The sequence below is a fragment of the Chrysoperla carnea genome, chromosome X (genome assembly GCF_905475395.1).
Source record: "Chrysoperla carnea chromosome X, inChrCarn1.1, whole genome shotgun sequence".
NCBI lineage: Eukaryota > Metazoa > Arthropoda > Insecta > Neuroptera > Chrysopidae > Chrysoperla > Chrysoperla carnea.
The window spans coordinates 28540151-28562623 of NC_058342.1; the positions used below are offsets into that span (position 1 = coordinate 28540151).

At 29.9% G+C, this 22473-nt stretch overlaps 1 protein-coding gene across 1 annotated transcript in view; it reads left to right on the plus strand.

Annotated features, from left to right (window-relative positions):
• Positions 1 to 22473, plus strand: part of LOC123303043 (bone morphogenetic protein 2) — a 72639-nt gene that overhangs the window by 45460 nt on the left and 4706 nt on the right. The window contains exon 3 of the mRNA XM_044886139.1: positions 20383 to 20996. Within this exon, the coding sequence (XP_044742074.1) occupies positions 20383 to 20996 (614 nt within the window). The remainder of the gene's footprint in view (positions 1 to 20382; positions 20997 to 22473) is intronic.

Below are 22473 nucleotides of genomic sequence, written 5' to 3' on the forward strand. Positions count from 1 at the left end.
TAATGGTGTAAAGGATTGTTTTACACAGGTAAAATATATGTATGGTTTTCAATTTGTTTAAATGTATGATTGTCGTAATTATTCATTGAGTATATATTTTTACAGAATTTGATATTACCAAGAGGGGGAGATTATATCGAATTTCTGATTTTGAAATAGTAGTCAGAGACTCCGAAAACCTTCCGAGTATACGTTTCTGACCCATATTTTCAAGGTTTTAAAATTTTCAAAAATCACCTCATAACTGGATTCTAATGATTTGCCTATTGGGCCCATAACAAAAGCCAAAACTTTTTAGCGGCTAAAAGTTTGATGTAGATTCCGATATATGGACTCTCCTGATCATTTTAAAAAAAGATTGACTCGATAGGTTGAGGTACAAAAAAATTCTCTGTGAAATGTTAAAATGACACGACTAAGATGCTCTCCTATAATTACTAATTTTAATAAACGTTCTCTATAATATTAATTTAAGAACTTTTGATTTTTTTCTACGTTTAATGTTTCTTGTTTTGAACCACGAGTACAGAGTAGCCACGGGTTGAACTAGTCATACTTATTCTTATTGTTAAAAAAAATATAGTTATAACATAAACAATTAATCATTTTGATCATTTATTTGATTAAATGCCACAAAAATTGAATAAAAACTTTAAATAAACTTAATTCTTATGTTTATTATACAAATTTAGTCTAAATGTACGTTTTTAGCAACTCAGTTTTGGTACCATTTAGACAACATGGTACAATTAAAAAATAATTAAAATAATCTTTATAAATTAATTATAAATATTATATGAAATTGATTTTATAAATATTAAAATGATTGTAATTATTTAAAAATATAGTGTCAACAAATTATAACAATCTTATCTGATTTTTTGATATCTTTTGTTTTACATTTAACACAAAGAGTATTAGATTGAGAAGAAGGTCGCGTGTGCAGACACGAACGCCATCTGGTATTTGTTTCCAAGTAAAAAAGTATACATTAAAAAATCAGTATTTACATGAAATTTTATATTTTTCCGTTGGTATTGACTGGAATAAACTATATAAGTTTCAATTTTACAAGCTTTTATTTAGTTTCAACTGTCCCGTTGTCTGTCTATAATCAAATCTTACAAGACAAATTTGATCCACTTCCCGGTTTCCGATTGAGCTGAAATGTGCTTGCATGCACATTTAGATTTTCCCATATTTGATATATATTCATTTTTTTTAGTCTTGAATTAAAAATTTTAATAAAAAATACTTTTTAAGAGACAAGCTTTTATTGTATTGAAAAGTAGAAAATAATTTTATCTATGAGTCACTCATACCCGACTATTTGTAACAGCTTGAGGCGCTTAATATCAAGAATGAATCGAAATATAATGACGCATGCGCAGTAGATGAGGTGTTCCAATTCATTTTTATATTTTAAATTGAGCGCTACAAGTTTTTACAAATAGTCGGGTATCAGTGACTTATAGATAAAATTATTTTCTACTTTTTAGTACAATAAAAACTTGCCTGTTAAAAAGTATTTTTTATTAAAATTTCTATTTTCGTTATGAATTAGTTTTAGCACATTCCTACTTTCCGCGCGTTTTACATTTTTATGACTGGACACAATCCCTAAAGGCGTTGAAACTCGCATACTCTTTTTTAACATTGCTATCCTGTAATTTTTGATTTAATCGTCATGTAAAGTGCAATTTTTTGTCTAGATTACCGATTTATCATTTACTTTACAAATTGCTCGTTAAATTTCGCATAAAAACGACGAGTTATGAAAAAAACTGCGCGGTATAATTTAAGAACCGGTACGCAATAGGCTTTTCTCTCTTTTTGCACCATCTTGTACATAAAACAAAATACATATTTAAAGAAAGAAATGTTATTGCTCCTATGAATAACAAAAAATTGCAATTAGCAAATCAATAGTAATTACTAATTTTTTAGCACAATTTCGTCTGTTTATAAAATGTCTGAACGTTTCCTTTTTCATGTAGTGTCAGTCAAAATTACATTTTGTTAAATAAATCATATATCATATATCGTTAATCAAAAATAAATCATGAAATTTTAAAAAAGCTAAAATTTATGTACAAATATACTTTAATATTCTGATTTCGAGTCATAAAAGCACTGTTTTCTTTTATAATATGTATTAAAATTTAAAATCGTAATTTTTAAACTGTATATCACGTGACCCAAAGCGCGGGTAAGCCCTGCTGTGATATCATAGCAGTATGAATCATAGACCATCAGTTAGTTCAGTGTAGATAGTTGGGTATAATATATACATAGATAAGTATTTATATTTGTAGTATAATCAGATGTCTATGAATATATCAGTCAATCTTATTTGTGTTATTTCGTATAGTGATGCCCATATTTCGCCATCAAATTGGATGCCCGCGTTTTTGACAGTTTAAAAAAGGTTTAAAATTTAATTTAAGTTTTTGGCAAGAAAGCGTGTGTATTTTTCCGAAATAAATTTTTGGTGGCTTTTTATTAGCAAAATCAACATTTTGAAGTACTTTTTCAAAAATAGCGGTTAAATAGATGTTGTCAGATTTTTAATGTCTTCGCGTTCCCTCTTGCTTCGTCTACCGCTTGTGATAACTTATCTGAGACTTCCAACTCACTTCCCCTACCTTGCGGATTTTTTTCAAGGAAATAATACAACTCGTGTATTTACTAATAATAATCTATCGATAAAAATTAAAAAGCTTTAATAAAAAGTATATTAATCTTTTTTTTTAGGAAAAGAACGTCTTCATTGGCGATATAAAAATTAAACATAAACATGACTATTAAATTTTTTATAGTTGAATATCACGATATTCATTTTTTTTTAAATTTCCGTGAAAATAACCTATCATTATTTATATTCACCTAAATTTTATAACCACCATTTTAAAATATGGCAATCGTAAGTTAATACAGGTCGTTTTGGTAATCATAAGATGTTCAGTTCAAGATAATTTAATTTTAAAGTCTTTCTCTGCAATCCAGTATAAAATTATTATCTTACGTATACATACAACTAAGTTGTTTTACTGTTTACTGTAGCGTACACTACTACAATCAAATACAATAATTAATACATACATACACTCCTCTATTAAAAAATATTCTAAACGTAATTATTTTTTATTTTTAATGATTCAAAATGTAATATTCTTCCAAATTTGTGTCAAAACGGTCTCTCCTTCACTGAAAGAAATGAAAAAGATTGGCATTTTCGTACGATTCTCCTATGCTACGTGCGTTAAAAATGCCATTTTTATATCATGGATATATGAAATATACATAGTATATTAAGTTTAGTCCCAAGTTTGTAACGCTTAAAAATAATGATGCTAGGAAAAAAATTTTGTCATAGGTGTTCATAAAATCACCTAATTACTCCATTTCCGGTTGTCCGTCCGTCCGTCCGTCCATCTGTGGACACGATAACTCAAAAACGAAAAAAGATATCGAGCGAGAAATTTTTACAGCGTACTCAGGACGTAAAAAGTAAGGTCAAGTTCGTAAATGAGCATCATAGGTCAATTGGGTCTTGGGTCCGTAGGACCCATCTTGTAAACCGTTAGAGATAGAAGAAAAGTTTAAATGTAAAAAATGTTCCTTGTGAAAAATTAAACACCTTTTGTTTGAAACATTTTTTCGTAAACATCACTGTTTACCCGTGAGGGCGCCAATTAGGCGGAAATTTTATAATATGTACTATACTTGATTATCAGTTATGTGTGTCACATGTTTGTATGTGTTATGTGATATAGTAATCAACACTGACTATGCATGGTATTTCAACAATTAACTCAGCCAATTGTTTGTTTTCACTTGTTAAGGTTTTAATTACTTATATTAAAAATTTTGAACATTTTTTAACATTTTGCTTAAATGATCCAACTACCTTAAAGTTATGTATCACCAAACAGAATCACACAGATTTTCATCGTTTTTATTTCAACCCCGAATTAAAAAAAAGGGGTGTAAGTTTGACCGCTATGTGTGCGTGTCTGTCTGTCTGCGGCATCGTAGCGCCTAAACGGATGAATCGATTTTGATTTTTTTTGTTTCGTTTGAAATATAATTCACTGGCGAGTGTTCTTACCTATGTTTCAAGTGCGAGTTAAGGGTTCCGTACCCGAAAAAACTAAAAAATTGGCGGTAATCATCAAAATCGGCTCAGATTGGAAAAGGCTTAAAGGAAAAAGGTAACTTAATGGAAAGTGTTCTTAGATATGTTTCCAGTGCGAGTTTAAGATTCCGTATTTTCTTCACCATAGACTTCTTTCTACTGTCATGAACCCTCTATTGTTATTTTCCACCCATAGATACCTTTCACCTTGGAATCAACCCCAAGGGTGTCGATATAGCCCATTTTGGGAATGATTGCGTTAGATGGATAAATGGGTGTTTTTTAAGCAATTTTTAGATTTTTACAGTAGTTTGCAGGTCAGTTGGTAGACATAAAACACAATAAAGAATTTATTCTTTTCTTGAAAGGTAGACCATGCCAAGTTCACATGTTCGATGTTTGACCTTTTCGGATAATTGCTCCAGTTGAATGAAAAACATAAAATCTATTATTGGCACACAATATACATGAATACAATGCTAAAATACATTATTTAAAGCGTCTAGACGCTACTAGTTGAAAACATTGATGATGATAGTAATGTAATCAATCACGGGGTGTTGGCGACGCTAAAAACGGCGCACGTCATACAGCAAAATAAGTATACAATTTATTTGTTATTATTATTATTAGTCATTTGTATCAGGAAAATATAGACTTATGCACCATATCAAAAGGGTAGGGGTGTCTTATAGACTCACAGAACACGATTTATGCACTGAGAAAAAATATATTTTGAGTCACATGATTTTCTGTTCTACGATGAAGCCCGCATAGACGCGGGCTAATAAATCAATTTTACTTCAGGAATTATTCCAATTTTACTTATTTTAAATCAAAATATATTTTCATTTATATTCATTGATAATATGTTTCAATCACTCGTAAAAATTTGCAAAAAATCCTTCAATATTTTAAATAAATTTTAAAACAAATTGATTGAAATGTAAAAAGTTCCAGGTCAATTATTGAAAGCTTATTGATTGTACTTATTTATTTTGTTGTATCAAAAACAAATTCATTCAAAAGTGGACTCAACTCCAACCTAAAACTTAACTTCAATTCCCTAGCTGGTTTAAAAGAAGCTACATAGTTACTTTAATTCCGACAGACTTGAATGAATCATAATTCTATTGACTCAACCTCGAATTAGTTAACTCCACGCGGATTTGTCACGATTTCATAAAATTTTCTCAGTCTAATAATAAGTATTTAGTGATGGGGGAAACATGACCTTAGTGATGGAGCTTTGCTGCTCATGAGTTTTTTTATTATATAGATGGACTAGACATTGTAAGTCAGTTATTATCACTGCTGAAATGTTTATTAAATTTGACCTTGTCTTTAAAGGTGGTTTTATACTTCTAGTAATAACAATATATATATCATTGTAGATTATTTATTCAATGATATTTAATGAATGACACCGAAATATGGTACGCCGGGAGAAGGAGGGGGTGCACTTACACCCCCTTGTCCATGAAGGAAAATTCATAGAAATAGATCCCATACGAAAAATTCATGTCTCACTATTTATTAAACATACAGTAATTATCCTTCATTCGTCAATAAAACCACATTTTCGTTGCTTCCAGAAGTTTTACCGTTCTTTTTATCACAGACCATGATTCGTATGTATACAATAAAACAGGCCACACTTTAGCAACCAAGTCCTTGTTCTTTTAGAAATACTTCTGTTTGTCAGTAACGACCTGAATTTATTTCAAGCTACCTTTTCGATGATCACACGCCTCTTTATCTTATCTGCACATCTACTGCCTTCAACGAACTCCAAGGTATACATATTGATTCACTTGTTCCACCATGGTATAACGAATTCCTAATTTGGTATCTATCTAGAAATACTTTGAAAAGCTTTCGAAAACTCGATAAATATTTCGAAAAGTAATAGTAATTTTCTTCAAAAATATGTTTTGTCCATTTGATGAGTTTTATTAATTACCGAGTTATAAAATTAAGAAGAAAAAAATTTGTTTCAGTTTTTCAAAAAAGTGTCAGACACCTCTTTTGTAGAACGTTCAACTTCACTACAAAAAAATGTGTTGAGATTTGCTTTACGTTCAATAAATCCCATTTTTTCACAATCAGATGAAGTTAAATGAAAACTTTGATAATGAGGATTCTCCTAAAATTATTAATATCTTATATTTGGAGATAATTTTCTAGAGATACCAACCATTTTTTCGGTACCGAAAGTAAAAGAAAATAGTCGAGTGTTTTCACTCACTCAAGTGTAGATGCAGATGCACTCCCCTCCCTGAATGAAATCTTGGCGGCGCCCATGTTCACAACCCACTATTCAATTCATCCTTAATTGCGATACTTTTCTATTTATAAACCGATGTTAACTTTTCTATAAAATAATTAGTTATTGTTAAGAAAGTACGATCGAGGTAGTAACTTTCAGTAAAAGGCTTGATTTTACTGAAAATTATCTAGGTACTATTTGTTTTATATGTAAATTAAATACGTTTAAACGATTTCTGAAAATTTTATTTTAATTGACTTCAAAAGTAGGCATATTTAACATTGGTCTTATGACAAAGCTGTTGATAGACGCGATATTTTGACAATTTTCACCCAAATTTAATCGTAGAACATGAAAAAAAAAACTTTCTGTTTAACAGTTAATACTTTAAGAAAGAAATATTAAACAAATAAAAACCTTGCCGACCGCCTGCAATTTTGAATGAATAGCTTGATGCCTAAATGGCCGAGCGGTCTAAGGCGTTAATCTTTGATCGTTGGAATAAGGTTGCGGGTTCGAATCCAGGTAGCGGCAGTGTGAACAATTTATAATTAATGGGAGTGCAGAATTGATCACATTGTCGTTGCTTGGATAAAAACGAAGTAACCGATTCCACCCACATCATAAATGTAATATTAATAAATAAAGATTAACAAATAATAATGTGGGTGGCGTCTGTGATAAGGCGTATGTAATAAAAACGGAGGTTTAACCCCATTATTATAATAAAAATGCATTCAATAATTATTGAATTATAATCATGAAAAAATATTATTTCAAAACAGGTAAAAAATCATTAAAACAAATATTTACTATAATTAATAAATTTATAAAGCTAATAAGCGTAATAAAAAATATAAAGTAAAAAAAAAAAAAGAATTAAAATAACTTCAAACAGAAATGAGTTTTTTATGCAAACACAGTTTACCGGTAATGAAATTAGCCAGACGAATGAAAGGGTCAAGTTTTCTTTGATTGACAGGTCATATGGTTCATTGCGTAACCTACAAAACACTGGCTAGACAGACCGATTTAATTGATTATATCTAGTATTCAATTGTACAGGGGATTCTTATTCATTGCTGCACTTCTAAATATATCTGCTGTTTAAGTTTATCATTTTTTAATAATTATTTTTAAAATTTATACATATATGTGACAAGTGAAAACAAACAATAGGGTATTCCATTATTTTTGAAAAAGTACGTCAAAATGTTGATTTTGTTAATAAAAAGCCACCAAAAATTTATTTCGGAAAAATACACACGCTTTCTTGCCAAAAACTTAAATTAAATATTAAACCTTTTTTAAACTGTCAAAAACGCAGGCATCCAATTTGATGACGTAATATGGGTATCACTATACGAAATAACACAAATAAGTTTGACAGATATATTTATAGACATCTGATTATAATAGATATAAATACTTATTATCTATGAATATATTATACCCACCTGTCTACACTGAACTAATTAATGGTCTATGGCTCATACCGCTATGACATCACAGCAGGGCTTACCCGTGTTTTAGGTCACGTGATATACAGTTTAAAAATTACGATTTTTAATTTTAATATTATAAAAGAAAAATGTACTTTTATGACTCGAAATCAGAATATTTAAGTATATTTTTACATAAATTTTAACTTTTTTCAAATTTCATGATTTATTTTTGACTAACGATTATACCCTATTGTTGTTAATTAATTAATAAACTGAGTTAATTGTAATAGCCTATATAGAAAGTGTTGAATGAAACCATCACAAACCATTTATTTGGTTTTCGAAAATTTTGTATAGTGTTACCTAGACTTTTTTTCGTTTTTCGAGAATGTTTCACAAGACCACTAGATGAAGCTACCTGCAAATTTTATAGTTTTGGAGAAAATAGACACCAAATTTTCTTATAAATCATTCCTTCTTATTTTAGGCATATTTATAATCAAAAATATACGTTAGTTAACAATTTTATAATTTTAATTTTATTACATATTGAAAATTATTAAAATTTTACACGTGTGTTTGTTTACTCAAAATACTTAATTTTAAATAATTCAGCATGGAGGTTATGAAGACCTCCATGTAAATTCTCCATCCTCTTTATAACCTCCATGTAAATCAGTATCACATATTTAACATTTAACGTAAAATTTACCAGTAATAACATTAAAACCACCTTAAAAATTGTACGAAAGTTGTAACTACTTAGTATCAGTCAAATTCATATAAATAATTTTGTTTTTTATACCATGTTTATGAAATATTCCAAGGTATATTAAGTTTAGTCCCAAGTTTGTAACGCTTAAAAATAATGCTGCTGGGAAAAAAATTTTGTCATAGGTGTTCATAAAATCACCTAATTAGTCCATTTACGATTATCTGTCCGTCTGCCGTCTGTCGTCTGTCCGTCTGTCATCACGATTACTCAAAAACGAAAAGAGATATCAAGTAAATGGGCAACATAGGTCAATTGGGTCTTGGGTTCGTAGGACCCATCTTGTTAACCGTTAGAGATAGAACTAAAGTTTAAATGTAAAAAATGTTTCTTATAAAAAATTATACAACATTTTTTCGTAAACAACACTGTTTACCCGTGATAGCGCATATTATGCGCAAATTGTATTATTTTACGGGTATATCAGTTATATATGTGTAACATGTATGGATGTGTAATGTGAGTAATTAACACTGTCTATACATGGTTATCAATAATTAACTCAGTCAATTGTTTGTTTTCACTTGTTTTCTTATATTATTATAGATTGAAAAAAAAATATTGCTGACTTAACTATAGTGGTATTGCTTCGATACTGCCATAAGTAATAACCACCCTGTTAAGAGGACACTGCAAATTATTTTTCACTGCACTTTTAAGAAATTGTTAAAAAATGAAAATTATTTTTCAAAGATACCTCTTTTATGAAACACCATGTATATTGCAATAATTATTTTTGTTCAGCAATCAAATTCACTTTATTTTTATATTTAGTACAATGAAGTACATTTTTGCCATTTTAAATTTATTGCAATTTTTGCACTTTAAAAACAGCTGAAATACATTGTTAATCCATTTCGATCAAGAAAAATAAAAATTTACGTTTTTTTTTTGTTGTTTTGTTTTAATGCTCTATATATAATCGTGTTGACGTTAAAGCCCTTTGTTCTTCAATAAAATTGAAAATTTTCTTTTAAGTTCTAGAAAACGATGTTAAAATTTAGTTAAGTGTATTTTCTGTCTTTATTGCACTTCCTCGTTAATTTGAAATTCATTTTATGTAATATGTAACATCATAACTTTTTTTTCAATGATTAACATTTTTATTCATTAAAATTCGATACAATTTGCCTGAATAAAGACTAAAACATGAGTTCTTTTCATACGTAAAACAAGTCCTCTAATCGAGAAATCATTCTTTTTAATTTTAGATCCCTTTTTCGGCATTCAAGGTCATTTAATACTTCAAGGTTATAATAATTTTAAATAATAATAATAATGGGGTTTAACCTCCGTTTCTCTTACATATATGCCTATAACAGAGGCCACCCACATCATTATTTGTTAATCTTTATTTATTTAACTACAAACATATTTAAAATTACATTTTGATGTGGATGGAGTCGGTTACTTCGTTCTTATCCAAGCGACGACAATGTGATCAATTCTGCACTCCCATTAATTATAAATTGTTCACACTGCCGCTGCCTGGAGTTGAACCCGCAATCTATGTCTAAATGGACAAACAGTCGAAGACAAACGCCTTAGACCGCTCGGCCATTTATATTACTTCAAGGTTATAAAGTGTTTATATTATTTATTAGCACTGCAGGCCTCAAGGGCCCATGGCTTCAATTTTTTTTTTATAAATTGTCTTCTATTTCTTGTTCATTTCCTTTTCTTTCCAATTCTTGATTCCGATCTGTTGTAGATCTTCAATCGTGATTCCAATTCACCTTCTTTTAGTGCTTCCCTCGTTTCTGTTGTCTACCCTTTCCTTCGATAATCATTTTTTCGGAATTCTTTTATCCGGTATCTGACAAATGTGCCCCAGTCATCCTACGCGCCGTGCTTTGATAACATTTACAGTGTTGAGGGCCTTATACAATACATAAACTTCCTCATTTGTCCTTCTTCTCCGAAGCCCACACTCATCTTTTACACTTCCATAAATTTTCCTTAAAACTTTCGTCTTCCAAATCAGTAATTTATTAGCCGCTGTCGCTGTGTTCATAGCCTACGTTTCCGATCCATAGAGTACCGTCGGTCTAATCATTGTTTTGTAAACTCGGGCCTCCACCTATGTTGATACCATTGGGGATAGCTAGATGAGTATACATGTCACACACATATAACTGATATTACCATATAATACATACTATATAATTTGCGTCTAATTTCCGCTTTCACGGGTAAACAGTGATGTTTACGAAAAAATGTTTCAAACAAAAGTTGTTTATTTTTTTATAAGAAACATTTTCTATATTTAAACTTTTTAGAGCCTAAATGGCCGAGCGGTCTAAGGCGTTTGTCTTCGGCTGTTTGTCGATTTAGACTTAGGTTGCGAGTTCGAATCCAGGCAGCGGCAGTGTGAACAATTTATAATTAATGGGAGTGCAGAATTGATCACATTGTCGTCCCTTGGATAAGAACGAAGTAACCGACTCTACCCACATCAAAATGTAATTGTAAATATGTTTGTAATTAAATAAATAAAGATTAACAAATAATGATGTGTGTGGCCTCTGTTATAGGCGTATATGTCAGAAAAACGGAGGTTAAACCCCATTATTATTTATATATTTAAACTTTTATTCAATCTCTAACGGTTTAAAAGATGGGTCCTACGGACTCAAGACCCAATTGACCTATATGGCTCATTTACGAACTTGACCTCATTTTTTATATTCGGAGCACGCTACAAAAATTTCAGCTTGATATCTTTTTTTCATTTTTGAGCTCTCGTGTTGACAGACAGACGCACGGACAGACAACCGCTAATGGACTAATTTGATGATTCTATGAACACCTATACCAAAATTTTGTTCGTAGCAACAATATGTTTAAGGATGTATGAGCATGACAACAATGTTTGATTTAAAGGCTCAAAATTTGTTTGTAGGTAGTCTTTTACTCAAAGAATATGTGGTTAAAATTTCAGCTTAGGTAACCGTGCAAATTTTTAAGAAAAAAGTCATTAAAAATCGATATAAAATACATTGGCTCTTATGGAGGAATCTCAAAAAACGACATATTTTGGAAGTTTTTGATAATTTTCATTTGGAATGAATGGAAACAAATTAAAAAAAAACTTTATAATAGAAAGTAAACATATTAGCAATGAATAAGAAAAGAAAAAACTTAGTGTCACCGTCCATATAAGGGATGTAAGAGCAGGGTAGATTAAGGGTTGAAATTATTTTTATCTTATTTTCAACTTTGATGATGAATTTTGTTATAACTTCATGAATGTAGACGAAAAATAAGAATAAAATTTTTCGATATGTGCCTTGGGTTTCGAAATATCGAAAGCTGAATAATTAAACAAAATTTTCGATATTTCGAAAATAACGCCAGATATTGAAAAATTGTAATCTTATTTTTCGTCTTATATTGTCAAGTTATAATATAATTTATCATCAAAATTGAAAATATATTTTTTTTAAATTTATGCTCCCACTAGCGTGCTCATACACCCTTAAGCGTTACAAAGTAAGGACTAAACTCAGTATACCTTGATATATTTCAAATACACGGTATAATAAAATTGAGATATATTTAATTTTGATTAGTTAATTAATTACATAAAAATTGCATGTTATATACCGATAATTTTACAATTTCAACCCATATAAACAGGTGAAGTTATCACCTGTTTTTGTGTGAATGGAATAAAGTAATATTTTTTAATGGTTTTGTAGGTCATTGTTCAAGGCCAAACAAAACCACACGAGTCATTATATTTAACGTCCAATCCAAGCTGTTTGCAAACTATTTGTTAGAAACATTTCAAAAAAAGAGAAGTTTATATAAAGTTTATATGGAACAATTTGAAATGTAAATTATATATTTTATGCAGTAAATCATTTTCAAAAAAAAATCTTGAGCATACGTACTCCATTACTAAGGTTATATTTCTCCCTCATTAGGTCCTTGATATTGATATGATGTATATGATGTACTTCAAAATGTTGATTTTGCTAATAAAAAACCACCAAAAATTTATTTCGGAAAAATACACACAATTTCTTGTTAAAAACTTAAATTAAATTTTAAATCTTTTTTAAACTGTCAAAAACGCTGTAATCCAATTTGATGACGTAATATCGGTATCATTACACGAAATAACACAAATAAGTTTGACAGATATATTCATAGACATCTGATTATAACAAATATAAATACTTATTATCTATGTATATATTATACCCAGCTGTCTAAACTGAACTAATTGATGGTCTATGGCTCATACCGATATGACATCACAGCAAGGCTTGTCCGAGTTTTAGGTACAACCGGGTGTTTTTTCAAACACAATATATTATGAACTTCGAGGATAGAACTCCCACATTCCCGATTCCCTAAATCCGGGGCTGTCTTTACTCCTACCGTCGGGTATCTTCGACACAATTGTGCATAAGTCTATATTTTTGGGGAAAATATTATAAAAAAATTATCACATTACGTTTTTTTTTTTTGTTTTAACTCTCAGCTGTGGGTCGTATTTTGTTAATGATATTGTGTGTGCACTGTACATGTTACAATATTTTTTATTGTGGGAATTTATATATTCTTGGTTCTAGAAAAATATAAACAGCTGTTTGTTTTATTTTTAAACTAGATAAAAACCCGTTGAAAAATCATACAATGTAATATATCACATACCTGATCGATTAAAATTATCATAGAAAATCTCTCTAACATTTTTGATTAATAACATTCCGAATCACTCTCAAACAATTCAAATCATTCTTGGAAACTTCTAAAACAATCTCAGAATTTGAAGTTGTTTGAGCAAGGTTCGAATTCGTTGATAATTTTCAAATGATTGAGTTGAACGCAAAAGCAAAATAAACTTTTACGATAAGTCAAACTGAGAAGTGCTTGAAATATTGATCCCCTGCCATTAAGTTGCCTCATACCTCACTCACGTCAACCGTTCGGTAATATCGGTAATATCTGCGTGATGAAAGCTTTGCTCACGCCTTCTGCACATGTGTCAAATATTTCGCGCGTTAATTATTCTTTAAATTTTTCTGATTACAATAAATATAAATTCTTATTATGTATGTATAAATTATACCCATCTGTCTACACTGAACTAATTGATGGTCTATGACTCATACGATATGACATCACAGCAGGGCTTACCCGTGTTTTAGGTCACGTGACACACAGTTTAAAAATTACGATTTTTAATTTTAATATTATAAAAGCAAAATGTGCTTTTATGACTTGAAATCAGAATATTTAAGTATATTTTTACATAAATCTTAACTTTTTTCAAATTTTATGATTTATTTTTGACTAACGATAATACCCTATTATTCTAGACCAAACTATATTGAAGTTTGAAGATAAATGACGACATCGAACATTTAACAAAATTATGCTTGCAATGAGATGGATGTTAATAAATATTTCAACAAGTGAAAACAAACAATTGGCTGAGTTAATTGTTGAAATACCATGCATAGTCAGTGTTGATTACTATATCACATAACACATACAAACATGTGACACATACATAACTGATAATCAAGTATAGTACATATTAGAAAATTTCCGCCTAATTGGCGTCCTCACGGGTAAACAGTGATGTTTACGAAAAAATGTTTCAAACAAAAGTTGTTTAATTTTTGATAAGAAACATTTTTTACATTTAAACTTTTGTTCTATCTCTAACGGTTTACAAGATGGGTCCTACGGACCCAAGACCCAATTGACCTATGATGCTCATTTACGAACTTGACCTCACTTTTTACGTCCTGAATACGCTGTAAATTTCAGCTCGATATCTTTTTTCGTTTTTGAGTTATCGTGTCCACAGACGGACGGACGGACGGACGGACAACCAGAAAAGGACTAATTAGGTGATTTTATGAACACCTATGACAAAATTTTATTCCTAGCATCATTATTTTTAAGCGTTACAAACTTGGGACTAAACTTAATATACTATGTATATTTCATATATACATGGTATAAAAAGTATAATTTTTCATTAAACTTTCTCATAATTTATAATAATATGTATTCATACAAAATCTTTAACGATTTTTTTTTTATGTAAGAATATTTAAAAAAAGATTTGTTCAATTTTGAATTTATTTTATGTTGAGTTGTTCAGATATTGCTCTTTTCGCAAGGAATATTATTTTATGCATGGGCGTCGCAAAGGGGGAGCAAGTAGGGGCAGATGCCCTCTCTTCTAGAGATTCACAAAAGTGGTTCCAAGCATCCACTTTCTTAAAAAAAGTAGAATTCTCTTGAATTTAAAATTTCAGTTATCAGATGAGTTTAGTATGAAATTAGAATCAACCAAGCTACCTAAAAATTTCCAACTAACCAACCATCTTTTGTTAACGGGCAGACAAACGGGAGTACAGTAGCACGCATTTAACGCTTGGAAGAATATTTTTCGAGATAACGCCAGAAAAATTCATAGTACCGTTTTTCTCAAAAAATACTCGTCCAATCGTCAAATGAACTCTCTTTTTTAATTTTTTTTATCACATTTTCCTTCAAAACTGAGTTTCGTCAAATTCCAAAACAAAAAAATTTTTACGGTTTTTTTCGAATTTTTACGGTTTTTTCGAAGTGGTTGGTTAAGAAAATTGCAAAAAATTTATAAAATTTTTACTGTCTCCAATTTCGATAAAACTCTGTACATAAGGTAATTTTGATCCAAAATTACAAAAATTGCGTTCATTTAACGCTTCGGCGAATAATTGTCGAGATAACGACAGAAAACGATTCATAATACCGTTTTTCTCAAAAAATACCAATCGTCAAAAGAACTAGCTTTTTGGATTTTAGGCAAATTGTCTTAACTGGGTTTTATCAAATTCCCATTGCTTACGATTTTTTCGAATTTTTCTAAGAAAACAAATTCAAATTAATCAAACTTAAAAAATTTTTCCCTAATTGCAAAAAATCGACAAAATTTTACTGTCTGCAATTTTGATAATACAGAGGTACATAAGGTAATTTTGATTAGTCACTGATGATAATATTCGCCTGTCTGTCATCACCTATCGCGCCTGAATCACCTGGTAGACCTTAACAGTTTAGTATATGATAACCGAAAAATTCATTGCATTCTTCTTTATCGACATATTTCATTGTTTATGGTTGATAGAAGTTAAATCTCTTTATATTATAAATGTGAAAGTAAGGAAGTTTGTTTGTGTGTTTGTTAGGCTTTCACGCAATAATTAATGAACTGATTTGAATGAGACTTAACAATAATATAGCTCATACATCAGAATAACACATGAGCTATAATTTATAAAGATATATTAAAAAAACAATTAAATTTAGTCTATGGCATTTCACTGCGCCATCTATGAGCATTATTTTGAACGAGAAGATGTTGAACTAGATACAATTCATGATCATTTCAAAAAGATACAATGTATAACATTTCAAAAAGAATTGAAATCTGTACATATATTTTACCTGTGTAAAACAATCCCTACCCCTATTTCGAATGTTGTAAAAGAGGGATAAGTGAGAGCAAAAAAAAAAAAACTTTTTATATTATTTATTATTACTATACTACTATATGGATGTAAAATCTAATCTTACCTATATATTTCAATAAAAAATACAATATTTACAAAAAAAAAGCTGTAATTAAATGAATTATTGCTGGAGAGAGTTTTTAATTGATATAAATATATACGTTACAGTAAATGAGAATAATGCGGGTTTTATTAGTAATTGATAATAGGGTATTCTACTATGTTTGAAAAAGTACTTCAAAATGTTGATTTTGCTAATAAAAAGCCACCAAAAATTTTTTTCGGAAAAATACAGACGTTTTCTTGCCAAAAACTTAAATTAAATTTAAAACCTTTTTTAAACTGTCAAAAACGCTGTAATCCATTTTTATGATGTAATATCGGTACCATTATACGAAATAACACAGATAAGTTTGACAGATATAGTCATAGACAACTAATTATAATAAATATAAATATTTATTACCTATGGATATATTATACCCAGCTGTCTACACTGAACTAACTGATGGTCTATGGGTCATATCGATATGACATCACATTAGGGTTTGTCCGCGTTTTAGGTCTCGTGATATACAGTTTAAAAATTACGATTTTTAATTTTAATTTTATAAAAGAAAAATGTGCTTTTTTGACTCGAATATTTAAGTAAATATTTACATAAAGGAAATGGATCAAATTTGACTTGCAAGATTTGATTACAGACAGACAACGGGACAGTTGAAACTAAATAAAAGCTTCACCGTGCTTGCCCAAACAGTCGGACTTACTTTAATATACATATTTCAAAACTAAAATGTGAACCAGCGTAACTTAATAACATCTGTGATTAAAGCAATTATTCACTTTTACCGTGACATTTAAACAAATAGGTGTATAAAAATTTATAAATAATATTCATAGATTATGTCAATATTCTCATTCATTCTTGTTCTAATGCTAGTGTTAGGTTTAATTAGATAAATTATAGTCTTTGATTCTAATACCATAGGTAAAAAAATCCATTTGATTTAATTATAAAGCAATGTTCACATTTACAAAAATTTTATATATACATATAGTTACACAAAAAACAAGTGAAAACAAACAATTGACTGAGATAATTGTTGAAATACCATGTATAGACAGTGTTGATTACTCTATCACATTATACATACATACATATCATACATACATAACTGATATTCCCATTTAATACATACTATACAATTTGCGCCTAATTTGCGCCCTCACGGGTAAACAATGATGTTTACGATAAAATGTTTCAAACAAAAGTTGTTTATTTTTTTATAAGAAACATTTTGTACATTTATACTTTTGCTCTATCTGTAACGGTTTACAAGATGGGTCCTACGAACTTGACCTCACTTTTTACGTCCTTTTTACCCAAATTTCAACTTGATATCTGTTTTCGTTTTTGAGTTACCGTGTCCACAGACGGACGAACGGACGGACAACCGAAAATGGACTAATTAGGTCATTTTATGAACATCTATACCAAAATTTTGTTCGTAGCATCAATATTTTTAAGCGTCTCAAACTTGGGATTAAACTTAATATACCTTGCATATTACATGTATGCATGGTATAAAAATAATTTAATTTTTTGTACAAAACTATTCAAATTATTTCGATTGTGTAATAAAGTTTAGGCAATTTATATTACATTTACGTAAAACTATTAGCTATATAATTAAAGAATTGTAAGAACTTGTTTTAAAAAATTGAACTTGTTCTTATATTATAAATAACTGTAATCCCTTTTTTTTTTTGCAATGACCGTATTAACCTAAATATTCCACAAGACACAACTTTATAGCATTTCTGTATATTTTTATAATTCATAATATATTATTAGAAATATTGTTTATAGAATCGAACAATATTTATTAATGTGGAGTAGATGAGGCGTTCCGATTCATTCTTGATATTTTAAATTAAGCGCCTCAAGCTTTTATAGTAGTTTTTCGTAGTTTTTAAGGTTTAAGGTAGTTCGGTTGTTTGAGCAAGTACAAATTGTACAAAAATTAAACGGTGATTAAGCTTCAAAACTTTACTTTACGGCGCTTTCCATAAAAAAAGATAAAAAAACTTTGGTTTTTATTATATTTACGTCATACAAATTGCCTAATTACCTAGTTGACCGTGACGGCCGGACTACTTTAACGTCCAAAACTCCTTCAATTCGAAAAATTTGAAATTTCTTATCGATTTGAAATATTAAATATAAGAGAATTATAATCAAATTGATATTCGCCGGTTTTGAGTGTGAATATGGCGTTATTTAAACTCTTAACATGAATGAAATTGTATGCATATATTTACTTGATCATTCATAAACTAAAATGCTTGGCTTTTATGAATGAATTTGTAACACTCAATGAAACTTTTATAATATAATGTATAATATAGGGTCTTTCAATGAAAATGGTACTTTTTTAAATTGAAAAAACTAATTTGCCTAGAGTATTAGGAGAACATCTGTAAAAACTAACATGTTTGCCTAATAAACTTAATATTTAAATTTATTATATTTTTTCGTTCAAATTATTTGTCTAGCATATTTTTCGTAAGCGATACATTTTTAAATCGTGAGTATATTTTTCGTCAATACTAGACATAATAAGCTGTAAAATGAGGGGTGAAAAATGGAACTTGATAAAGGAATAAGATAATAAGGGTATAGGACAGAAAAAAAACTTGCTAGAGTAAAAATATATAAGACAAAAGTGAACTCACCCGCTTCGCTGGGTTTAAAAGTAAAGATTGATAAAGGTTGCTCTCGTTTATCCACTTTCTATAACACTCGAAATAATGGTAAGAATTTTTTAACACAAGTAAAATATATGTATGGTTTTCTATATTTTTAAATGTATAATTGTCGTAATTATTCATTGAGTATTTATATTGACTATTTTTACAGAAATCTGTAATTTATGGTTATGTCAAATTAAATTAATTTTTAAATTTTATTTTTATTAATATATCTTTATAAATTTATAAATTACATCTCATGTGTTATTCTGAAGTATCAGCTATATTGCTGTACAGTTTCATTAAAAATCATTCGCTAGTTTTATCGTGAAAGCGTAACAAACAAACAAACAAACAAACATGCTTACTTTCGCATTTCTAATATATAGAGGTTCACATTTGAACGATATTTTGTAAAAAAACATAACTATAGTGTCTAAAACACAAAATAAATCACAGTTTATTTTGATACGTTAAATGTTTTTATTCAAATTTTAAAAGTATCACTCTTATTGAAAAACCTTATACAAACACTTAATCTAATATCATATAGAACCCTATGTTCAGCTGATCACTCACTCACTGATCTAAATAAATTTTTAAACAAACTACTACATGCCATAGAAAGATGCGTTTTTTTGCATTCAACGTGAAAACGGTAAAAAATGGAAAATTTCAATTTTTTCATTTCAACACTTCCAACAATTGGATAATCACAATTACAATTTTCTGATATCTGCCTTCGTTTTCGAAATATCGAAAGCTCAATAATTAAATAAAATTTTCAATTTTCTATATTTTGAAAATTACGCCAGATAGCGATAATTTTATTATTACCTACTTATCGTCAAGTTATAATATAATTCACTATCAAAATTTATATTATAAATGTGAAAGTAAGGATGTTTGTTTGTCCGTTTGTTTGTTTGTTTGTAACGCTTTCACGCAAAAACTATCGAACGGATTTGAAGTAAACTGTACAAGATTATAGCTCATACATCAGTATGAGTTATCATTTATACAACGCATGATAATTTATAAAGTTATATTTAAAAAAAATTATATTTAATTTGACATTTTACTGCTACATCTATGATCGTGACTTTGAACCATAAATTAAAGATTTCTGTAAAAGTTTAAAATGGGAAATGTCAAAAATTCATGGCCATCTTATCTGAGATCAAGATAGGTGGAGGCTATTAACCGGTGGTTTTATTTTTAAGACTAGTGAAGCGGGGGTATCAAGCTAGTTGAAAATATAAATTTTTGTTTATTTATTTACATTTATACCGTCATACATCCTCAACCCACAAAAAAACTGCAATTTTTTGTTTAGATTACCGATTAATTCAGCAAAATCTGGTTGAAACTTACTTAATCAGTGTATACATTTTTTTGGGAAACTCTAGATTGGGACCACTTAAGTAATGTTTTCTAATTCAAACTCGAATCTAATAAATTTTTTCTATTTTTTTCAGTTCGTCTACGTCATGGATGGAAAGAACATAATGTATTAATATTTCGTTTCTCGGATAAAACGTTACGTCATCCAGTCAAAGAAGCCATATTGAATGTTTGGGTAAATCCTCCGTCACGGAACCATCATCGTAAGAAAAGAACACCATCTCCAACGAAAAGCAAACATAACGAAACCGTCCCCAACAATCATAAACACAGTGAAAATATTTTAAAGCGGTCAAAACGTAGTAAATCTACGGACAATGATAATAAATTCGGTGACGAACATTCGCGTCCTGTTATAAACAAAGAAAATGATTATATATCAGTGATTCCAACCTCAGTGTTCCCACCACTTGACATCGAAGAACCCGAAACAATTACGGTTAGTGTTTATAAAGTGCATAAAAATCAAAAAAATCCGGAAACACCTAGTTTTGAGTTAATTGCATCGGAAAATGTGTTACGGTCGCATTTAAAAGGTGATGGAAAATGGATACCATTGGATATATCGCCAATGTTATCGTCATGGTTTAAAGCTCCACGTGAAAATTGGGGCTTTGTTGTACGTGCGGAAGATGAAAATGGCGTTGGTTTCGATGTACAACATTGTAAGAGTGAAGATGATTCAAAAGTAAGTTACCTAATTTTGATTTTTGGTAAAAATTGCATTCTGAGATGAATATTTTTATTGGCCAGAATGCATAAGTTCTTTTTGCATTGGAATATTTTGTTGGGTAAATGCATTTAGAACGGAATTCTTCAAGCTTATATTTCTTCAATATTTCAACATAGTATTATTAAAGTAATATAGATGAGAGTTTCCTGCTGATTAAGGCCAAGACACTCGTATAAAGTTATTAAATTTTTGTATTGTAATCCCTCCTTGATACACATTTTGATTGCAAATTTTAATCGCACAATTAGAAGAAGATTAAAATTGACTTCTTAGATTTATAATATTTTTTGTTAGTTTCGAATTCGACTCATGTGGAGAGATTACTTCTATGATACTATTCTTTAAATAAAGCATTGCTGAATTTGTTGTCTACTATTGAATTCTTTCATATACAAAATTCGAGCAGTTACTTGCTCGCTTCGCTAGAAAATTATAAAATCCTTCAAAAATAGTACTCAAAATAAATATAAAATATGATTGGATGGGTATGGGGTATGGATATGGAGGTTAGCGGGCCATGCTCGAGCATCGGGCCTCGAAGCAATGGTTCAGAGCACCTAGCCAAATAGACCCTCGCACTCTATCCCCGCTACGCTTTTCAGTGGCTATTATAACCAACTGATGTTCTGAAACCCAGGATTTGCCTAGCGCTGAGTTTCCTAATTTCTTCTGGTTCGACTATGGCCGGACCAAACCATTTCCTTCGCTGCTGTATGAGCGCCGGGCAGTAACAGAGAAAGTGGGTCGATGTTTCTTCTGAATTTTCTCCGCATCTGTCACACGCGGGAGATCTTTTTCCAATCTGATGTTGGAACTTGTTCAGGTTATCATGCCCTGTGAGTAACTCTACGATGACTCTAATATCAGCTCTGTTTAGTTTCAAGATCTCCTCGGCTCTGTTACCGAGCGAGTTTCCTTCACCCAACAGGCTTTTGGCGATTCGCTCTCCTTCGTAGCTGGTCCATGCCTTTAATTGTTGGTTTTTCAGATTATCTTCTAATATGTTAAGACCTTCTTGGTATGGCATCTTCGCAAGCTTTTCTTGAGTGGGAGCCATGGTTGGATGATTGGATACACTTAAAAAAAATTTGTCCTCTGTTCTTGACCTTCAGAATCTGTATACAGCATATAGTTCCCTTATCGTTGACCGTTAACCCTCGCACTCTCCTCAATCTTATTATTTGAAACTAAAACACCAAAGGGCGTCTCAAGCCGATAGCGAATAGGGGGGCAAGTTGATTTATGGAAAATAGGAAAAGTATAAATTCTAGGTTTGTTCAAATAAAAATATAGGAGACAAAATTTATTTTTTATTTTAAAATTTATGTGAAAACAGGCGTGGATCTAGGGTTAAATTTTGTAGAGTCACTGGAGTCCGGATTTATACTGATGGAAATCGTTTGCCTAAAAATTTATTTTTTCCCCTTTTCCT